Source organism: Monodelphis domestica, chromosome 7 (genome assembly GCF_027887165.1).
Source record: "Monodelphis domestica isolate mMonDom1 chromosome 7, mMonDom1.pri, whole genome shotgun sequence".
Taxonomy (NCBI): Eukaryota; Metazoa; Chordata; class Mammalia; order Didelphimorphia; family Didelphidae; genus Monodelphis; species Monodelphis domestica.
Window position 1 is genome coordinate 13,336,332 of NC_077233.1, and position 14,072 is coordinate 13,350,403.

General features: G+C 40.5%; 1 protein-coding gene across 1 annotated transcript in view; it reads left to right on the forward strand.

Annotated features, from left to right (window-relative positions):
• The window catches only part of SCN11A (sodium voltage-gated channel alpha subunit 11), a 130,893-nt gene extending 117,605 nt beyond the window's left edge, over nucleotides 1-13,288 (forward strand). Inside the window, exons 24-25 of the mRNA XM_056804223.1 lie at nucleotides 6,393-6,672; nucleotides 11,636-13,288. Of these exons, the coding sequence (XP_056660201.1) occupies nucleotides 6,393-6,672; nucleotides 11,636-12,780 (1,425 nt within the window). The 3' untranslated portion in view covers nucleotides 12,781-13,288. The remainder of the gene's footprint in view (nucleotides 1-6,392; nucleotides 6,673-11,635) is intronic.
• The last annotated feature ends 784 nt before the right edge of the window (nucleotides 13,289-14,072 follow it).

Genomic DNA, 14,072 nt, shown 5'->3' on the forward strand with positions numbered 1-14,072 from the left:
TTTCTATGTAAAACGCTTCTTTCATTACTTCAGGATCCATGATGGTGGACGTAGGGCTTGCCTCCCCCCACACAGATGATAGCTCTGCCAAGCAGCAACTTGGTGGGTGGTCTTTGAAAGGTGCTGAGGCTAAAAGGGTCAATCTGAATGAGCTTCCTCCAGTCACACAGTCTAGTCCCAGACCGATACCTGACCGAGCTTGGCTTAGCTTGCATTCTCCTCACTTACCTTAGGTGAAGCCAAAGACACCTCAATCCTACAGTGATGCATCACAGGAGGACTTTAGTCAAGGGCAAAGGAATGGAATAGTTTTAAATTATTTTTGTTATAAACTGAAACATAGCTTTTCCTCTGTACAAAGCAAGACAGAAAAATGTAAAAACACAAATCTCGAATACATAAAGCTTGCTTTTCTTTTTTGTAAGTATTAAAACAGTAGTTCCAACACTGCCCTTATTGTTTTATGTCCCCTTATGAACTTCCTTCGGTTCTCTTCTCTGTATTTAAAAAAATGCTTTATTTACATTCTTTTCTTTCTCATCTTTTAAAAAATATTATTGTTGATCAGTGACACATGTAAAACCCTGTGGGATTGCTCATTGACTATGGAAGAGGGATGGGAGGAGGGGAGGGAAAGATCATGAACAGGGAAAAATATTCCTAATTAATTAAACTTAGTTTTTTAAAAGGCAATTAGGTACAAAAGATAAATAAAAACATTTCAAGTTAAAAATATTATTGTTACTAACTTCTCAATACCCCACATGAATCTCAAGATCCTCAAGATCTCTTTCTGTGTGTGTGTGTGTGTGTGTGTGTGTGTGTATGAGGCAAAGCAAAACAAATCTCCATAATAGCTGTCTAAGAATGTCTCATGATACACTTCTAATCCATCACTCTCCTGCCAAGATGCAAGAAGCTTACATAATCATCAGTCTTCTAGAATTCTTGTCATCCACTGTATCAGTCATTATTCATGTCTTCGTAGTTATTTTCCTTTATAACATCATAGTTATTCTTAATTATTCTTTGGGTTCCACTTATTTCTGTCTGTATCAATGTGTGCAAGACCAATCTGGTTTCTCTGAATCTATCTCCTTTCTTCATTTCTTATCTATCAATAAAATTTTATTACATTCACATATCATAGCTTCTACAGTCATTCCTCAGTTGATGGGATTTTTTTTTCCCAGTTCTTTGCCACAATGAAAAGTAGTTATATTTTTGTGCGTATGGGTTCTTTCTCTCTTTCTCTCATTTCTTTGGGATAGTAATGTTATCACTAGGTCAGAGGGTAGGAGCATTTTAGTGACTTTTGAGGTATAGTACTAGACTGCTTTCTATTATTTTCATGTACCAAATTTGTATGTTTGGACCAATTTACAACTCCCTCAACAGTGTATCAATGTGTCTGTCCTTGCAAATCCCCCTCCAAAAATGACCATTTTCCTTTTTGGTTATATTTGACAATCTAATGTCCACAAAGTAGAATCTAGGTGGGATTAACTTGCATTTCTCTTATTGTGAGTAGTTTGGAGTATTTTCATATGGTTATTGATGATTTGATTTTCTCTTATTGAGAACTCCTTGACCATTCATCTATTGATTCTTTTCCTCACATAGTTTAATTATTTCCCTTTATATCTGATCTTCCTTCAAACCTGGAATGCACTCCTCCCTCATCTCTGCCTCATAGAATCACTCTCTTCTTTCAAGAAAATAGCTTAAGCATTTCCTTCTCCATAAAGCCATCACAACTTCTAGTATACTCCCTCCCAAACTATCTTATATTTAACTACTTTATATTTATTTATATTTGTTCTCTTTACATTAATGCTGCATGTACTGATGCATGTCTCCCTCATTGGGCCATAAGTCCCAGGGAGAAGAGGTTGTTTCATTATTCTTATATCCCTAGTGCCTCACTTTGTGCCATCTATAGTAGGTGCCACCATGTCTTCACCTCTCACTCAATTCTAAACATTCTGCAGACTGGATTCTGATCTCATCATTCAACGGAAACTACTCTTTCCAAAGTTACCAGTATTCTTTTAATTACAAACTCTGGTGGCCCTTATTCAATTCACTTCCTTTTTGACCTCTCTATAGTCATTGACACTTAATCAACTTCTCCTATATTCTCTTGCCTCTCTAAATTTTCAAGATGTAGTTTCAAGATGCAACACCTTTGGGGTATTATTTCTTTCTTGCTGGACTGCTCTTTCTCATTTTTCTTTGTTAGATATTTATTTGTTATGCTCATACTTTATTCAACATTTTTGCATGAATATTCATTAGTGACATTGATCTGTAGTTTTCTTTTTCGGTTTTATCTCTCCATAGCTATTTTACCTCAAGGGCTAATTGGTGTCTGTAGAGAGGGAGCAGGAATGTAAGACAACCTGTTTCAAATTACAGGCAGAGATAAATTCATAAGTGTTATGCCCTCAGAAATATGCCTTTTTTGTTTGTAATATTCAAGATAAAAAGATTTGAACATTAAAGTTGAATTTAGATAGAGGCTAGTCAGTATTTATTTTCTTTCTTTTAAAAAACATCCTTACATTATGTCTTAGTATTACTTCTGAGACAGAAGAGTGGCAAGTGCTATGTAATCAGTTAAGTGACTTGCCCAGTCACATATCTAGCAAGTGTCTGAGATCAGATGGGAACCCAGATTCTCCTGACTCCAGGCCTGGTATACTGTCTACTGTGCTATCTAGCTGCTCCAGAAGCTAGTTTACCAGATAATTATAGATACTGTCTTTTGCATCTTTTGGTACCCCCAAGGCTTAATTCAGTGCCTGGCATATAGTAGGCACTTAATAAATGTTTACTGATTGACACTCAAGAAATGGTTATGAGTTACATTTATGATCTCATTTCACACATATGTTGCCCTAAATTGTAACTGCATTTGCTATTATTATTTAAAATACCAATCACTCCTTCATGCATTCATCGAATAAATTCCAGTTAGAGCATAAGTTTTAACATTAATATAACAGCAGGAACCTTCCATCACATTTGGAATTCCAGAAAGTGACCTTAGTTTAAGTCATTTTATTGGTCAGCATCCATGAAGTCTGCAAAGATGTAGTTCTTTTAATAGATCCATACCAGTGGGGGCACTAGTTCAGAGGACTATCCAATCAAACAATACAGGGGGGAAAGATGAGAAAAATCTCCCCTGTACACAGAGGAGTATGCTTCCCTCCTAGGTTGCCATATTGGCCCTGAGAAAGCACACACAAATATTATGAATATACACGGCCAAAACCCACACACACAGGGAGGTAACACCCAAAGATGAGGAACACTCGTGGCTAAAATGGCTCACGGTTTTAGTGCTGCAGAAGTGCTAGTGACCTCATGCTAAGTCATCTTCTGCTCAGTGTTGAATGTCTCTGCTCAGCCATGCTTTCCTCTTTCAACTGGGCTTTTTTTTTTAAAACCCTTACCTTCCGTCTTGGAGTCAATACTGTGTATTGGCTCCAAGGCAGAAGAGTGGTAAGGGCTAGGCAATGGGGGTTAAGTGACTTGCCCAGGGTCACACAGCTGGGAAGTGTCTGAGGCCAGATTTGAACCCAGGACTTCCCATCTCTAGGCCTGGCTCTCAATCCACTGAGCTACCCAGCTGCCCCCGACTGGGCTTTTAACCAGGGCTGCTGCTCTATTTTTCTATAATCTGCAATGTATGACCTGCTGTTCATTTTGAAAAAGCTACCTATACAATCTATATGTATAATTTTTGCTTTTACTTCCTTTCTGCTTACTCTCTCTTTCACCCTACATTACGATCTACCTTCTGACCTCATTATTCAAATGAAATTATCGTCTCCAAAGTCACCAACAATATCTTCATAGCCAAATCTATTGGAATGATCTCATTCTTCATCCTTCTTGATTATTCTTCAGCTTTTGAATTTTTGACCGCTTGCTCCTCCTAAATATTCTTCCCTAAATCGTTTTTTGACATTACTCTCTTCTGATTTTCCTCCAAAATTCTGTCTTTTTTAAACCTTTTTCCATCAGTCAATTTTTGTAGAGGTGTTGAGTGGCAGTGAGAAATATGAATTTTCTTTTATATGCCACATCAAAATTTTGTTTCAGGTCTAGCTTCTATACAATTTGTTCAATTTTATATTTTCATTTAAAAATCTTTCTTTTGAATATATCCAGTGCTGAGAAAAGAACGTTAAAGACTTATAATTATTGTGTTAGTTTCTTTATCTTTTTGCAGTTCAGTTAAGTTTACCTTTAAGAATTTGAATTCTACACCATTGTATGTTTACATCTTTAGTATTCATTCATTCATTCATTCACTAAAATAGTGTCTGTGGTACCTTTGAACCTTAAGTGGTTTCTCTTTTAACTCTTGAAATTGTTGATGTTAATTTTTGCTTTATCATGGTGGTAACTCTTCCTTTTTTCAAATAATGTTTTGTAAAATCAATTTTGTTTCAGCTTCTTGTTTCAACCTGTATTTTAATATACCTTTTGCATCAAATTGTTGCTTTTTTTCTTATCCATTATGCCCTAGCCTCACATTTAAATAGATTGTTTTACCTCTTGACATTAAAAATTTTGACTGTTGGACATCTATTTTCCTCCATTTATTTCTTTTTTATTCATTTTCCTTCCTTCCTTCTTCATTCAAGTTAGCAATCTATCCCTAAAGTTAGTCATGCTTACACTACTCACTACTTTAATGCTAGTCTATTCTACTGCACCCACTTTAATGCTAGTCTTTTCTACTGGACCCACTTTAATGCTTGTCTATTCTACTGGACCTGCTTTAATGCTAGTCTTTTCTACTGGACCTACTTTAATGCTAGTCTATTCTACTGGATGAACCCCTACCCTGATTTCTGTTGACTTTCCTTCTTTAAATTCTTTGAAATTAATTAAATTGATACTTTATCTTTCTTTTTATGTATTATATATGTACATATATATGTATATATCCTCCCTCTCTTTTGATCTATGGTTTTTTATTCCCAGACAAGTATATGGTTCAAAATCTCCTTTCTCCAACTTTTTGTTTAATCCACATGCTTTTATAGTACTTTTGCTTTGGTCTAATCAGTGTGTTATGGATCTGATAGTTAGGGTTAGGAGTCAGAGGTCTAGTAGGGATGCAATAAGAGTTTACAGGAGTCATGATTAGAGATCTGATGAGATAGGCATATGCTAGGGGCTAGAGTTAGGAGTCTGAAGGGTTAAGTATCTCATAGGGTTAAAGTTGAGAATCTGGTTTCTAGCTTCCAAGCAACCAAGATGGCCAGTGACTTTGAACCTATTTCAAATAAGGGTCAGATATAGGATTTGAGGATGTTTAGCCTGGGAGACAACCAGGCAGTGACAGAAATGTGCAGACCCAAGTGGATCCCAGAATCATTGGGAAGCAGAGTAGTCAGTGGTACAAACCAAAGCAGCAGTTGAGAAGATGAAGTCAAAGCCCCAGAAACAGCTAAAAGCATAGTGATACTGCTAAACATTCAGTTGTTTTTTAGCTACATCTAACTCTTCATGACCTCATTTGGAGTTTTCAAAGATCCTAGATCATTTTCCATTTCCTTCTCCAGATCATTTTCCACATGAGGAAACTGAGGTAAAGAAAGTTAACTGACTTTCCCATTGTCACACAGTTAATAAGTCTCTGAGGTCAGACTTGAACTCAGGAAGATGAATTTTCTTGAGTCCAGGATCAGCTTTCTATCCATTGCTCCTCCCTAAACCTGATGGTTCCTCTCCACATTATAGCCAGTGAAGTACGTAAAAGTCTGCTTATCTCTTTCCTGGGGATGACTTGTAGCAAAAAGGGGTGGCTATTGGGAAGAGGTTTGCTTTCTGGTGGCAGGGGAGGCAAAACCTTTTACCCAATCACTGTCAAATAAGGGGGTTAGTTGTTCCCCAGCAGAGGTCTCTAATTGTCAGAAAAGAGTATATTCAAGGCATTGGAAATGGTAAGTGCTAAGATACTGGAATGGGAAATAAAAGGGTAGGTATGAGCAATAGCAAGAAAGCCAGTGTGACTAGATAGCAGAGTATAGGAGAGGGGGTGATATATACTGCTGGATCCACTCTGTATTATAAAATGAGAATTCAGAATAAGATTTGGGCTATGATAGTTGAACCTCAAAAATGACCAGAATTTGCTTCTCATGTTTCATGGGTCACCAGACACCAGTGAATGGAATCCCCATAACATCCAGACCAAAGATCCACCTATTTCCCAAGTGTCCCATGGGAGGAGAAGAACCTTTTTCTCTCTAAATTCCATCCCCATAACTGGGAGGAAAGACTGGTAATAGGTATTTCATTTATTTTATCTGGGTGATAAGATTCCTATAAATTAAACAGATGTCTCTTTTATCTTCTTTCCTCAGAATAAGTGCCAAGCTTTTGTGTTTGATGTAGTTACCAACCAGGCCTTTGATATTTTCATCATAACCCTCATTTGCCTTAATATGGTTACCATGATGGCAGAAACTGACTCCCCTGAAGGACCAAACAAACAAAAGGAAAATCTTCTAGAGTACCTCAACCGAGCCTTTGTTGTCATCTTCACAGTCGAGTGCCTCTTGAAAATCTTTGCTCTGCGGCAATTCTACTTCGCTAATGGCTGGAACTTATTTGATTGTGTGGTCGTGGTGCTCTCCATTGTTAGTAAGTAAAGATGGCGGCCAGGGCATATGACTAGAGGCTTTGAGAAATGTCTTGAGGTTGACCACAGTTTCATAAACTATCCCCATATCATTCTAGCATCAATCTGAATGGCATTTTGAAAATTCAACTCGCTTTTTTCCTATCACGAGCTGCTCTAAAGTTGGAAGAGGTTATGACCTAATTTCTATCCATTTGGTTTTGTCCCTAGTGGCCAAATGAAGTGAAATTTTCAATTCTGTGAATATTGATTAAGTGTACACTGTGTACAAAACACTGTAGTAGGTAGGTACTGGGTAAGATCAATGTGTAGTGAGTACCTAATCTTTATCCTTATAGCCCTTAGAATCTAAGTCCAGTAGGGAAAGGTGACACCTATAGAAGTGACTCAGTGACAAAATGCCTCAACTCAACGAGTAGCTGTTTACTCTGAGTTATGAGCATGGCTTTCTACCGGGTATCCAGGATACACAGACAAAACGTAAAGGAGTCCCTGTCCTCTAGGAGTTTTGATTCTACCAGGGCATAACAAGTACAAGGATTAGTAAATACAAGAAAATCTGAGAAGAGCATTTATAGAGCAGATTAGACATGCATCAACAACAACACTTGCTCAGTGTAATTTTAGGGTTCCAAAATGCTTTCTCCATTAGTCACAAGGGCTATCTCAAGTACTCTGGAAACTAAGATTTGGCAGGGACCTTAGAGACACACAATCCAAACTAAACATGACCAGGAACCCCTCTACAACATGGATGGCAACATGGTAGGACTCAGGTAGCCAGTAGTCAAAGTGCTCTACTGAGGAGGAATGTAGCACCTTCCTTTCCCAGGTCATTCAGTCTACTTTGGGATGGACAACTCCAATGGTTAGGAACTTTCCCCCCCTTACATTAAGTCTCCATTTGCTTCTTTTCAACTCCCAGCAATTGTTTCTTATTCTGAATTCTGGGACCAAGTGGAATAAAGCTAGATAGGTCAACCCTTCAAATCTCTGAAGATTTAACTCCTTTCATGGCCCACTTCAGTCTTCTCCAGTGCAAATATTCTTTGTTCCTTCAATAAGTGTTTGTATAGAATGATCTCCAAGCCTCTTGCCATCCTGGTCCCCCTTCTCTGTATGCTTTCTGTCTTATGTTCTTCATGAAATGTGATAGAGAATGATCCATCTAGACCAGAGGAAAGTGGTATTGGTAGCCTTGGTTTACAAATGAGGCCACTGGAGTACCAAGTGGTCAAATAACTGTGCTCCAGGTGACTGAGTTGCTAAGTTTAGGGACTTAACATCCTTTTTTTAAAAACCCTTACCTTCCATCTTGGAGTCGACACTGTGTATTGGTTCCAAGGCAGAAGAGCTAGGCAATAGGGGTGAAGTGACTTGCCCAGGGTCACACAGCTGGAAAGTGTCTGAGGCCAGATTTGAACCTAAGACCTCCCATCTCTAGGCCTGGCTCTCAATCCACTTAGCCACCCAGCTGCCCCCTTAACATCCTTCTAAGTGCTATGCTCTTTAATAATTATGATAATAATCATAATTATAGCCAGCATAAGGTGTGCAAAGAACTTTTTAGGTGTTATCTCATTTGATCTTCCCAACAACCTTTGGAGGTTAGGGACCATTATTATCCCCATTTCATAGATCAGGAAATAAAATCTGAGATTCAGGGACAGGCTGAGGGTCACACAGCTAGTAAATATTAGAGGAAGGGTTGGGACTCAGGTCTTCCAGACTCTAAGCCCAATCTTCTACACACTGGATCATCTACTTCTCTGCTTTTATACTCTTGTGCCCTCAACTTGATGTGATATGACTTAGAATGTGTTTCAGTTGAGGAACATCAGGGAAGACTTTATAGAGAAAGTGATATTTGAGTAAGTAGAAATGAGAGATGGTTTCGTCTAAATAGAGAGAGAGAACAGAAAGACAAAGGGTGCTGAGTTGGAAGGGGACCAGATCAAACAAGGACAGTAAGTCATCCTGTTGGCCTTGAACATAGGAGACCTTCAAGGTGAGCTTTGGGAAAAGCTAGAGAACAGTCAGTCAGGTTGTAGAACACCAAATGCCAAACTAAAGAGTTTGATCCATCCATTTGGAGCTGGAAATCCCACCTTCCTCATTTTCCATTTGAGGAAACTGAGGTCCAGAGAAATGAATTATTGGCCGAAGGCCCAAAAATCTTGCAAGACCCAGGATTTGAGTAAAGCTGAGAAATCTCCAATTAGATGACCCCTAGTCTTCTCCATAAAGTAGGAGACAAAGACATAGGTTAAAAGTAAGGGGTTATTAGGTGGTATTGGGGGGTTGAAGCCACTTCATAACCTGAGTTGAACAGCAGCTTTAGTGTCTTCTCCAACCTGTGGGAGAAGGTTTGGACTAACTAATTGGATGAAGGCATCAATGAAATCCAAAGACCAAGGTAGGAAAGTTCACTTACACCTAGATAGGGCTGGGGCAGGGGAGAGGACACAGTATTAAAAAATAAGCGTATCAGTATCAATTGATATGGACCTCCCCAATCCCTGGGAGCTTCTCATTTGAGACAATATACACCTGATAAAGACACAGCAACAACCGATCCTCGAATAACATAAAACAAAGAAAAACATTCTGAGCAAGCAGAGGGATTGGACATGCATACACTATGGGGTGCTGAATGAGGAAACTGGCCAAGGGGCCAGAAAACACCCATCGCAGGGCTCTTTGAGCCCCCCAAATGCAACAGAAACATTTCATGCTCTTTCAAAGGGCTGGCCCTGACCTAAGAAAAGGAGGATAAGCCAACCCAGAACTTCTCTCATGGGCTTTTTGCTAGTCTCTTTCTGTTCATTAAAGTCTACTTTCTCTCCTTTCCGGATGGCTTACACTCAAGGGGCTTCCTTGTTTTTCTCATTCTGTTTCTCGCAAGTGTAAGTTGGCAACTTGACATTTGCCTTGTTAATAGTCCTTTAGTTGAACAAATATTTATTTCCTTGCATAATGAGAGCAAACAGAGCAATCTTCTCCCCCACCTGTGGGACCCTCAGACATCTCTGATTGGCCTCATGTGTTCTGGCTCAAGCTCTGGGTGTTGCTGCTGTGGGATAATGCAATGAATCCTGGATGATCCCTTGTGCTCTCCCACCCGACCTGGATGGAAAGTATCAGAGAGAAGAAGGAAAAGAGAAAAAGATGTATTTTCTTTCAGGCTGAGGAAAGACCAAGAAACCATTTATGGTTTGCTGTGTCATCCCAAAGGGCTAACCAGAACACCAGACATGGCCCATGGTCTGGCAGATCCAAGGAAGTTCCCCTCCTTGCCCCCATTATGCAATATATTATATTATATACAATATATTATATAATATTCATTATTAATATATTTAGTCAATATATTAATTTACAAAAGAGCCAAAAATGCACACCTAAGCAATTGTTATTATTATTATTATTATTTTGGCATAAATAAGAACTCCCTTCAATGTCCACTTTAATGCTTACACTCTTCCTTTAGCATCCCTGTGAAACTGGATAATTATTTTCATTCCAATTCCAGAAATGAGGAAACTGAGGCTGAAAGGGTAAATGCCAGAGTCACACACAGTTCATAATGGCTTAGACATTATTTGCATGATCACGATTGTGTACCTCAGTCACAAATCTAGTAGCAAACCTGGGATTTGAACCCAGGTTTTTGACTCTATAAATACTGACCTTTGGAGAAAAAGGTGTCATCCTCAAAGCCTCCCTTTCTTTCACCCCCATATCCAATCTACTGCCAGTTCCTATTAGTTTCACCTTTGCAGCATGTCTCATAGGCCCCTTCTCCCCGCTGACACTGTCACCCCACTGACATGGTCCCTTGTCACCTCGGGCCTGGACCGCTGCAATAGTTGCTGGTGGATCTACCTGCTTCAAGGATTCCCCCACTCCCATCCATCCTCCATTCAGCCACCAAAGTGATTTTCCTAAAGCACTGAGCCAGCCATGCCACCCCCCAAACTCCATTGATTCCCTCTTTCCTCTGGGATCAAATATTAAATATTCTGTTTGGCATTCAAAGCCCTTTTTAACCTAGTCTCCCCCCAACTCTAAACTTCTTACACTTTACTCCCCAACACGTACTCTTTGATCCAGTGGTATTTGCTCTCTGAACGTTGTATGAACAAGACACTCCATATCTGGGCTCCAGGCATTTTTTTTACTATCTTCCAGTCCCAGAACCCTCTCCTTCCCGATCTCTGCCTCCTAGCCTCCTTGGCTTCCAAGCTCTCTTAATTCTAGTGGCCTTTCTCACTTGACTGTTCCTAATTAATCCCACGTGTAGTATTGGTCCATAGTTGTTTGCATGTTGACTCCCTCATTGGGCTGAACCAAGCTCTTCAAGGGCAGGGACTGTCTTTTTTCTTTCCTCGTATCCCTGGTGTTCAGCACAATACCTGGGTGTGTAGACATTTAATACGAGTTTCCTTATTGACTGAAAAAGTCAAGGAAGCCTCTGACCACTAGCCTGTGTCACCTAAGGCCATGAGGACCTTTGGTTCCAATGGAGAGCACTCTAGGTTTGCTCTCATGCTTTTGTCCCTAACGTTCATCACAGAGTCAAAGTTGTAAATGAGATCACAGCCCTGCACTGGAGAGAGGCCACTCAAACCTGTGCTGATGAGAAATGGGTGGCTTCCTCACTCTCAAATGGTAGCCAACATTTCTGAGAAAGAGCGTATTTCTTAGGGACGCCCCAACGCAAACCCAAATCATGGAGGTTTAAAGACATTTGGAAATGTGCCTTTTGGCTTCAAATGCCATCTTTTTAGGAGTCTACAACTTCACTTCTTCAAAATGCCTGCTGGCAAAAGGTTCCCCTTTAGGTGGTAACAAATCCTGATGACATGAAAGTCACCCACAGATTTGTAGCTCTGAAAAGTTACATATTCACATAAATTTAAAATGTCTTCTGGAAAATTAATTCTTCTGCTTTTTTTTCTAAAGGCAGTATGGTGGCTCTCCTGGAAAAGAATAAAGCAATTCCATTCCCTCCCGTGCTCTTCAGAGTCATCCGCTTGGCTCGGATCGGCCGAATCCTCAGGCTTGTGCGAGCAGCTAAAGGCATCAGGACCCTCCTTTTTGCACTGATGATGTCCCTTCCTTCTCTATTCAACATTGGGCTTCTTCTCTTTCTGGTCATGTTTATCTACGCCATTATCGGGATGACCAATTTCGCCCACGTGAAATATGATGCGGGGATTGATGACATGTTCAACTTTCAAACCTTTGGTAGCAGCATGCTGTGTCTCTTCCAGATCACTACATCAGCAGGCTGGGATGCCCTCCTAAGTCCTATGCTGAGTTCAAAATCTGCATCTTGTAGATCCGACGATTCACCTTGTATTCCAGGAAGCTCGTCTTGTAATGCAGAAAGTTCATCTTGCAAACTAGAAAATTCACCTTGTAATCCGGAAAGCTCACCTTGCGTCAGAAATGGCATTAAACCTGGTGGCGACTGTGTGAGCTCGGTCATGGCGATTGCGTTCTTTGTCAGTTACATCATCATCTCCTTCCTAATTGTCGTAAACATGTACATCGCCGTGATTTTAGAAAACTTCAACACGGCCACTGAGGAGAGTGAGGATCCCTTGAGTGAGGACGACTTTGACATATTCTATGAAACTTGGGAAAAATTTGATCCGGAAGCAACCCAATTCATTGAATATTCAGTACTCTCAGACTTTGCTGATGCCCTGCCGGATCCTTTGCGTGTGCCCAAGCCAAACCGAAATCAACTTCTGATGATGGACCTGCCCATGGTCAGTGGCAATCGCCTCCATTGCATGGATATACTGTTTGCGTTTACCACAAGGGTCCTGGGTGACTCGGAGGGAATAGATTGCCTTAAAAGCCAGATGGAAGAGAAATTCATGGAGGCCAACCCGAACAAGAAGTTATACGAGCCCATCATGACCACCACAAAACGTGTAGAAGAAGAGCGCTGTGCTGCTGTCATCCAGAAGGCCTATCGACATTATTTGAAGAAGAATTCCGCCAGGAAAGCGGTCACTTCCTCACCGCATCAGATGGTCTGTAATGGAGCCATTGATACCTTAGAAGTGCCTGATGGGAAAGTACACTTTGACTGATGTTGATGGCGGTCAAACAACAGACCGTCACAAGCTATAGCCTTGCCATTTTGCCTTCACACTATATGAAGGCATAAGGTGGAATCCACTGCCTATTGAACATCCAATTGGTAGCTGAATGCTCAGTTGTTTTATCTTGTCAAGCATAAGTAATTGTTCATTTAAATATACAAGGGAAGACTTTAAGTGTGACTTCAGGAATCCAGTTGTAGAATGTTCCGCAGCCGTGTTTCTATTCCTTTAAAAATCAGGTACTGGATTGATGCCTAAAAGGAAATCTGTAAAGGACGGGGGCGGGCACGGGGATGTCTGGATTATTCTCCGAAGGTTGTACGGATGGCACCCTGATGCTGCCCCTGCTCCTAGGAATCATCGTATCTAAGGACCTCGCATGCTAGCCTGGTGCATTACCCACTGCAGATGCTTTTGGTTGGCATAAACGGAATGTCTGTGTCATCTCCAAAAGTGTTCCTTTGCTGCCTTTGTCATGAATGCTTGAAAAAATAAACGCTCTTCTTGTTCTAGTGGATCGTCATTCGCTTTCAATGGCGCGTTCCTTGGCTGCCTTTCTTGTCTGCTCATTCTACTTAGGGGTAATTCATGGTGGCTTTCCTACCGCCTTAGGCTGTGGAAGTGGCTGGTTCCTCAGGATATCTCCATGGAGCTTAGTCTCTGGCAGACCCTACAGAGCTGAGGAAGCTTCAGGGAGGAGCTCTAGTGGACACACTATGCGTTTGCTGTCCATCGATAGATAGTCGGACAAAAGTCAGAAAATGTGGCATGTTTTTGGATACATTCATACATGAGGACCAATAAGAAAAGGAGGGAGTTGATTTGCATGTTATACCCAAGGAACCATAATCTTAAAAACAAAAACCAGCCTTACTTTCTATTCTAGTAACAACTCTAAGAAAGACGGGCAAGGTAAACACAGCTAGGTGACTTGTCCAGGTCACAAATCTAGGAAGTGTTTGAGGTCAGATTTGAACCCAAGTCCTCCCAACGTTAAGTTTGGGGCTCTCTCCATTGTCCCAGCTAACTGCCCCAACACATCAGTGTCTTTAAAAAAAACCTTTCACTTCCATCTTGAAATCAATACTACATGTTTGATTCCAAGGCAGAAGACTGGTGAAGACTAGGCAATCAGGGTTGAGTGACTTGCCCAGAGTCACCCAGTAAGGAAGTGTCTTCAGTCAGATTTGAGTCCACGTCCTCTCATCTCCATGTCTGGCTCTTAATCCACTGAACCACTTGGGTGCCCCAGGGAACCATAGTCTTTTTTTTTTTAAATA